This window comes from Stegastes partitus, unplaced genomic scaffold, assembly GCF_000690725.1.
Source record: "Stegastes partitus isolate 25-593 unplaced genomic scaffold, Stegastes_partitus-1.0.2 Scaffold264, whole genome shotgun sequence".
NCBI classification, from domain to species: Eukaryota; Metazoa; Chordata; class Actinopteri; family Pomacentridae; genus Stegastes; species Stegastes partitus.
Window position 1 is genome coordinate 312,106 of NW_007577995.1, and position 8,942 is coordinate 321,047.

The 8,942-nt window shown below is 42.2% G+C and overlaps 1 protein-coding gene across 1 annotated transcript; it reads right to left on the bottom strand.

The window, feature by feature from the left end:
* Nucleotides 1-2,580: 2,580 nt before the first annotated feature.
* tm6sf2a (transmembrane 6 superfamily member 2a) lies at nucleotides 2,581-6,567 on the bottom strand. Its single transcript, XM_008282236.1, has 10 exons — nucleotides 6,476-6,567; nucleotides 5,465-5,568; nucleotides 5,278-5,375; nucleotides 5,095-5,198; nucleotides 4,934-5,016; nucleotides 4,719-4,843; nucleotides 3,295-3,396; nucleotides 3,102-3,194; nucleotides 2,894-3,013; nucleotides 2,581-2,790 (listed from the first exon to the last, which is right to left on the bottom strand). Exons 1-10 carry the CDS (start codon nucleotides 6,565-6,567, stop codon nucleotides 2,581-2,583), a joined length of 1,131 nt encoding a protein of 376 aa, XP_008280458.1.
* Between the last annotated feature and the right edge of the window lie 2,375 nt (nucleotides 6,568-8,942).

Sequence of the window (8,942 nt, forward strand, 5' to 3'; positions counted from 1 at the left end):
ACTCCGCCTCACCATCCGTGTCCTTCTCCCAGTCATCCCTTTCTGAATCCCAGTCCATCGACCCATCACTTCCCTCTTTATTTTTTATGTTTTATTTGAACTTTATTTAATTCTTCAGTGATTTTGCTGGATGTTATCTATATTTGAACAAAAGCAGGAGAAATCTTTAAAATAACAGTTTAAATAATTATTTACCATTCTTTAATCCTTAATATACACACATTTCCTGTCAATTATTGGCAAATATCTGTAAAATTATTTCCTAATAATATTTTTTGCTGTTCAGATCCAGCAAGAAACAGTGTAATTATACGTTTCAACTTTTGCAATTTTGACGTGGACATCATTTACAGTATTTAATATGGTTAACATGTAAATTAATACTTTTTTGTGTGATTTTACTATTACATGTATTTTTGACAAAACAATAAAAATCTATTTAAATTTCAAATTGTTCAACAAATATTGCAGTTTCATATGTTACAGTATTATAGGTAAAAGAAAAGGTTAAAGAAAGTTTTTGGGTTTTTTTCTTACGGCGTGGTAATGACTGACTCTTTTGTTTCAGCCTGTAAACTGCCTAAATGTGACTCTGCACTGTTGCATCCTCTCGAATGTGCAGCTCTATGAAGGCTCTCTCCACTTGCTGCAGCTCCAGCACACCAGCTCACCCATGACTCTGCTCAAACGCTGTGAAACTACTATACGCTACACAATGCAGGGTTGTGATATTGACCTAATTCAGACATACATTTTTGAACCTAAAACTGAAATCTAAAGAAAATATGGGAAGAACCCTACAAGCTGATAGAACTGGTTGTTTAGGTTTGAAATCCTGGCTCTGAATCAGCATCCCGCAGCTTCATGGTGGAAGGCCTCTTTAAATGCACTCAAGGCTTCTGGAGGAGCTTAGAGTGAGAAAACAGGTACATCCTGAAGTCTTTAATCAAGCGGCTTGATGTACGAGTGCTTCACTTTGGTGGATGTTGGCTCCATTTGACAGGCGCTACAGCTATGAGCCGCGTCTGCCGTCACTTAAGGCTGCTCCCACCTAACAAAGGGCCTCCTATTGGTAGCTTTGACTCCTCTGTCGTTGCCTCTTTCTTTTACATCTTTGCTCAGAGGATGAGCCATGAATGAGGGAAGCAAGGAGACTTGTTAGCATAATGAAAAGCACCCATGGTTGCCAGACGGTTGGTGCCACCCCAAACCTGACCTTGTGTCTTTGTGATGCCTTTTATGAAATAAAATCCACACAAATTCAGGGTAAAAAAACCCCCAAAACATCCAAGGTAAATGACCTCTGTGTCCTCATCAGGCCTTTTACACACTAAATTTTCATTTCCTCTGAGAAAAAAATCACACTTTGGCATCCAGGCCGATGTTTGTTGGAACCACGGACGTCCGACCAACGGCTCGCGTGATCATTTGCGTCGGCAGGTCACATAACCCCAGAGTTCATCTCTTATCAGTCGGATAACTGCAGCAAGGTACATAAGGCACGATGACATCACCAGCTGGGGACAATGCTGCCACACCGGTATGATCTGTAAATAGGTGCATTTGTTTAAGTTCAGAGGCGCAGACAGACTTCAGATAAAACACTCGCAGATGGTGTTTACAACAAAAAAAAAAAAAAAGTAAGTCAAAAGGAATTTAATCAAAGCGCGTTACACCCAGCTGGCTCAGGACATCTGTATCCCATTTTTAAATAACAAAAATAACCACAATCCAGTGTGCAATTTTTTTTATTGTACAAAATAAAAGACATCAAAGACAGTGAGATGTGGTCACAGCTGACATGATAAATGGATTAGCAGATGGACAGAAGTTTGTTTTTTTTCATAATCATTTGAGTCATTTAGGAAGCATATCTGGTTTCAGCTTCTCCAGTGTCGGCGCTTTTCACTGTTTTGTAATATCTGAAATTGAATATTTATCTGTTTTTTGGACTGTCTGGACAAAACCAAACAATTGGAGACATGAAGGATTACCAAACATGTTACAGTGTCCCACTTCTTTTTTTTCCCCCTCATCAATTCGCCAGCTGGACTAAGTTATGTCTCTTATCAGCAACTTTTAAGTTAGTCAGCCTTCCAAGTCCTCAGTAAATCCCTTTAATATTTATTACACTCTGTTTTAAAAGTATGAAAGCTGTGCTTATTTTCTCTGCAAAAACTAACCTGCAAGTGTGGAGTTTCATTATGGAATTCTGCATAGAAAAAAAGTAGAATAATGACTGTCACACAATCTGCTGCTGCCTGTATAATCCAGGTTAGTAGACTAAAGATACCAACTTTGCATCTGCATGAGTCACCGGAACGCCGTGAGATCTGATCACAGTCCTCACTTCCATCAACAGCCTCCTTATCAGGGGCCAATAGTCCATGCAGGGAGTGCTGCATGAGGTGACTGATGTTTAACAGTTGACTCTGAGAGCAATGTTTTTAGATTTCCTCTGGGTTCTAGGCTTGACGAATTGTGTAGTTAATGCAGTTTGTGCAACTAAAAAGTCCCCAGAAAACATTAGACTTGTCACAGCGTGAAGTATTCCTCGACAGTCCGTGCCTCCTGTGCGGTCTAGTTTTTCTTCTTCTGGTTGTTGGTCTGTCCCCTGGGAACAGGTCTCATAAAATAAGTGGGGTTGGTGTGGCAGCGCAGGGCCAGCAAAGCTGGCGCAGCAGCGAGCAGCGCGTTGAGGATGATAACAGGCCACCGTTTGTCTGCTGGAACTCGGTACGTGAAGGGAGTGCGGGAGTGCAGAGATGCTCCGATATGGCACCACTGGGTCTGCAGAGAACAGCGTGGCAGGAGGAGGGGGAAAGTAAACAAGAGGCTCTGCATTACACTATTTCAAGAAGAATTGTAAAACTGCAAAGGCACAATAAGCTACCTGAGCCATGGCACCAGCAAAGAAGAGGGTCCAGTCCAACATCCAGGTGCTTCCAGGTGTTCTCAGACCATAGATGAGGAGAGTGAGCAGCGGCAGAGCGTAGAACAAATACACCAGCATCTAAAACAATGGTGCACAAAAAGATTTATCAGTGCTTTGAAGGAGAATACGCAGCATACCTGGTTTAAGTCTTATTCTCTAGACTAACCATAACCCTGGGAAAGCCAACTGGGTCTTTGAGGTACGGCTCATACTGGTAGATGTAGGTGAAACAGAAGTCCAGAGGACAGTCCAGCACCACCTGGAGCACAACAGGAAGAGAGTTCAGACATGTCTGAGTGAGTGCAATCAGAGATACAAGTGGTAAACAGAGAGAAAAAGCCTCATGTTGCTTTACTTACAAAGCCTCTGAAAACACAGAAGGCCATGGAGCCCAGCAACAGGAGAGACAGAACCAGGTCGACAGGTCGGGACAGCAGACTCTTCTTCTGCTCTGCAGCGATCTACACAGACACCTTCTCTGTTAGTAAAGTTACTGCACATTTAACACAATTGACTAAAGCAAGACTGACTCATTTTGCTAATGTACACTTAACAAAAATAGAAATGCAGCTCGTATCTTAGTATTTTACTAAATTCTATCCATTCTTTTTAACATAAGGGGAATAAAGCACGTCTTGTTCCAACACTCTGCATCTCTTCAACAGAGCGGATGTCATGAAAACAACCTCGCAGGAACTATGTTGGAGATATTCATGGGCAGATGGAGAGACAAATCACAAGTCAGCGATGAGTCATACATGAGCGACAGAGAGTTAATGAGGCTGCTGATGCCGGTGGATGGTTGTCCTTCTCCTCCGGAAGGTCTCGGTGAAGTTGGCAGACATTTTGGGGGACAGAATCATGTTGTCGGACACATCTATCGAGGGCTGTTGGAAGGCGTTTCTTCTACGACAAATGATGGAGTTGTGGACATTCAAGTGCTTCACCGTGACCCTAACTGACATCTCAGCATCCAACAGCTTGTTCTTAGCTTGTCTGTCGAATCCTGTCATCAGAATAAAGCCGCAATTTAAGGTGGACTTTTATAGTTGTATGTCAGAGGAGAGTCTGTGAACATTATCTGATCATTGTCCTTTAAAGCCACACCTGAGTAGAGAGTGGATTAACTCAGTGGTCAAGAATTTTGTCACTAGTTGAGCAGCTAGAACAACAGAAGTGGGATTTTTAACTTTTTCTCTAAGTCTGAAAACACTTTTTTCAAGCTGCCTTTGTATTTTTGTTCAGTGCCTGTTGATACTGGCATACATGTTTGGAGGTCTGCAAAGAGAAACTGCACTTCATTTGAATTTTTTGTGGGACTTTCTATGAGCAAATTACATTTAATTGTTTTTACATTCTGTGTGTTTTTGTTATATTTATAAATTTCACAAAAAATAAGTTACTATTCAGAAGAAAACATCAACTACATACATCTTTACATCCGTTTTATTTAACAGTGTAGCTGGCAGTTCAAAAAGTTCTGTCATCTCACATTTATTGTTATCGTCACCCGTCAAAATAAAGCTTGAAGTTACATAATCGTCGACCTAAATAATTACAGGTGGAAGCTCCTTTTCATGAGGATTTTTAATCATGTTCCTCCACAATAATTATACTCTGTCTAACTGTGGAGTTTAACAGTCCACAGTTTTTCCTCTTCAAGTCACTTATTTGAAATAAAACAGTAAAAATGAAAAACTTCTCTTTAGCTCACACACATATGCTGTGACCAAGGTTTGTACTTTGTGGATATATATGTATGTTCTACTCGTGCTAATTTTACCTTGTCTGCTGGGATGACTGGCATCTGTGTAGGTCTGCTGAACAGGAGGGACGCTGCCCAGATAGGCACCAAAAAGAAGGGGATGTTCCTCCAAAACGCCGGTCGAAGGTTTGACCCATACTTACCTGAACAAATGAGAACACTGCCAATACAGACAGACACAGACAACTACAGCTGATATGATCAAACAAAGAGTTCCTGTGGGCAGTTCTCACCGATGACCACTCCTGGGATGAAGACAATTTGATGGGCGACGGAGGAGCCGGCCCACAGCAGACCCAGGTTGCGATAGGACTTCCTGCATGGACAGAAAATCAGCATCAGATCACTGAACACGCCACTGATAGGCTGTGATCTTCGTGATGCAACAGCTTACCCTGCAAACATGCGGTGGATGATGGTGAGGAAGAGGGCGAAGTGAACAACTCCCTCCCAGTAGGACATCATCACGGCATAGGCAGTACTTAGATGAGGTTCCCCCTGAAGAGACAAAACATCACATGATGCATACACGTCAGAAGTTAAAAGCAGAAGGTAAACACACTTCTGATCATCTCACCATCTTTATGTAGAAGTCCATGAAGCCAGAGATGAACCCATCCTGCTCTAAAGCGTTGGTCAAACCCACCATGCAGGTGAAGGAAAACTCTGCAAACGCTGGATACACACACACACACACAGAGGCAAAAATGAAACAACAAAGCTCCATCTTCATTTCACTCAAGTGCGCATTTGTCTGATTGTACCGTAGAATAAAGGGTCCACTTTGGTCTTGCGTTGCACAGTGAGGAGGAGGAGGAGAAGAACAGATCCCAGGACGACCATTCCCACTCCCAGGATCGGAAGAGGTCTGAGGAACAATGGTTGAGTATTTAGATTTATGCAGAAGCATTGTAAGGAAAATCCAGAACATTCTGATGATCGACTAGTTGTATAAGTCATCGCTGTTTTTTGGCACAAATGCTCACGATTCCCTGATTCTAGCTGCTTTGGATTTAGACGGTTGTTCAGACAAAACAAAGCAATTTGCAGATTAAATTTTGTGTTTTAAAAAAACAAGCATTTTGTCTGCCAAACAGTTCTTAATTGAAAAACATGTGCAGCAGTTAAATGTTGATAAAAAAAAATAATCAATAGTTGCAGCTCTAAATATGCTCTGATCTTTCTCATATTCACGCTTTTTTTGGTAAAATAAAATAAAAAAATACAAAAGCAGGAGGTGAGAAGGTCTTTTAGGTTGTAGATGTCACTGAAATCCATTTACTGCCTCTGCAACCTGCTGTGTTATTTTCATTAAAACACTCCTCTTAAGTTTCTTTTATTTAATTCAAAAGGATCCAAACTCTCCTACTGCTTTTTTCAAGGTCTCCCCACTCTCATTCAGTTTTACAATTTTAAATTCAAAATCTCAGTATCAGAGATGAACACTGGTTTAGTTTACTGCACTATTAAAAGACACAACTAATAGTTAAATCATCACTTAAAAAAAAAAATGTAGCTGTACTTTCAAATATTTGTAATTTATTTCATGTTCAAGTCATGTTTGAACCTTGGTTTCTGTTACGCTTTAAGACTCAGCAGCAGCAGCAGCAGCTTTGGGTCACCTCAGGATAAACACGTCCTCCATAAACTCCCTTTTTCCCCCTCAGGCAGTGGGCCGACTTCATCAGCTCATTAATATCGGCGGCTTTACCGTGCCATGTCTCGGTACAGCAGGCCAAGATGAGATTGAAATTATTAGAGTGCAACACACTTACTCCTGAAGCGCAGGGATGTTGTTCATTGTGTACAAAACTCCAGGAGCCAGGAGAGAAAGGAGAAACACGCTGACCTCCGCCGGCGGCCTCATCTTGTAAACGTGTTGCTTGACCTCTTCGTTGTAGTTTTCTTTTTTTAAAGTGTCCAGGTAGAAATGTTCCCAGCTTACACGCGTTTATTGGCAGTGAAACGGTGCATGTTAAAGGTCAGCGTCCTCTCCACCGCAACAGAGGGAAGGAGGTGATTGAAAGGAGTGTCACTCGTTGCTTTTTGATCCGTGATGAAGCAACGCTGCTGCTCCAGTCAGCCCGGCTATCTGGCAGGTTTCAAAGTTCAACTCAAGTCACGTCTAATGAGTGAGAATTTAAAGGCAGAGTAGCACCAAGTTCAGATAACAGACTGCTGATTCGTCATGTGCAAATTACGCATTTGGTGTAATGGATGTGGATGATCACAGGTGAAATCTCACACAGGTGATTGCACAAGTGACTAAGAACCCCTTCAAGTCGTATCAGCTGTGATCATTCCACTCTCACTCTGTGCATGTACAGGCTGCCACCTGGTGGAGGCCAAGCCGTCCCGTGTCAGGAACGTGTTTCCTGGAAGACTTTTTCCACAACACTGAACTTTTGCTTTGTAATGTCACGCAGTTTGTGGATTCTGGGTTTCAGGAGATGAGTCTGTAATGACAGAAGGTCAACAAAATCTGGGTCATACCGCACATGTTGTTTAGGAAAGTGCTGCCTTGGCTCTGGTGGCCCCTGGGGTTCATTTAAGGAGCCATCTGTCCTGTTTGGTGTAAGATTAAGAACTCCTCAGTATGATGTCTCCAGCCTTGATTAGATTGTGGATTATATCTGGCAGAGAACATAAAGTTCACAACAAAGATTATGTTTTTTTTCCAGTCAGGGTGTAATTTAAAACTAATAATTGTTGTTACACTTTCTATGTTTCTATGTAACGTGCTGGTTTATGTCAGTCTTTTGTGTGCGGGAATATATATATGCGCATTACGCAACAACATCTTATGGATGAACAACATTTGTAAAGCAGGCCTACATCTAATGCAACCTTATCTTCTGTAACAAAGCTGCTGAAGAGGATTATGCTGCTGTTGCCACAGAAACTTAGTGACCAGTAGAAAGAGAGAGGGGTGGGGATTCCACGAGGAGAGTCGAAGCCAGCAGAGAGGCGATTCTATAGACTTGTAGGCAACTCGGCACCCACACAACATAGTTTTTTTTTTTTTGAGGCAACACAGATTTTCAAGAGTCCACCCAGTCTGCCACCATGCTGCACCCTCTAATTATCGGCATTATGACAGTGAACACCTCCCTAACCGTCGTCTACTGGGGCTTCCTCTTGGGAGATGTCTACTTCAAGTGGCTGTTGGAGCCAGAAGACAAACCCAAAAGGGTGGTCACCCCAGCCTGAAGCGGTCGGAGTCGATATGGATCGAGCTGACTGAGTGACTGGGCGCTGTTTTGCTTAGGACTAGTCTTCTAGTGCTTTCTGTGGGGTCACATTTACAATCAATCTGCTTTATTTTCTTTTTTTTTTTTCTTTAATTTGGAGAAGACTTGGAAGCCCCTTTGAACTTCAAAAAAATACTGAACTGAATGAATCCTGCCAGTAAATGAGGAAGAAGCCTCTCTTACAGGTAATGTTGGGAGATTACTGGGAGATACACTGTAGAGCAAGAAAATCCACTGAGTTGTGTGTTTCTTAAATGATCTGTGAATTGTCCTGGTTGTGTTTATTGCTGACTGGCTGAATCAGCTGCTCAAATTGCACCACCACAAAATTCTTCGACTAAATGATAGTAAATGAAGTCCGTCTTCTGTTTTAATGCCTGCTGACTCAGTGAAAAGTGCTGCCGGTGACAACGGCGTGTGTCAAGTAAATCCTGGATTACTAAAGAACACCTTGATACTGAAGCAGGCGGCGCTACTCCCCTGACAGGCTCATCGTGAGACACATTCAGACACCTGACATTGCTTTTTCATCTCGTCCTGTCTGCCTCTCCTTTACCAGAAGATTTGATTGTCAGTCATCCTCTCGCATCTTTTTTTTTTCTAAACATCTCATCATGCACACCTTCTACTACGGCCTGCACCCGGTCTCCTGGTTCATTCTCGTTGCAAACGTAGCCATCACCATCATAGAATGGCAGTTTATCATCCGTCAGTTCATCAAGCTACAGACACAAAAAGAAACTGAGCCTCAGTCCTAGAGGAAATCATCTGTGTCCTGATGCTGCACCAAGAAGGACCCGGGAGGATAAAAATACATTTTTGGATCACTGCTTGCCTGCCCACTTGCAGAGAGAAACAATGATGGTGGGGTTTTGTGGTTTGCTGTGATCCAGCAGCCAATACAGAAACTCTTTTGTTTACACGATGTTAACCTTCTGCTGTGTCTTTGTGGTTATTTCCAGAGCTGTTTTTGTACAATACACACCAGTTT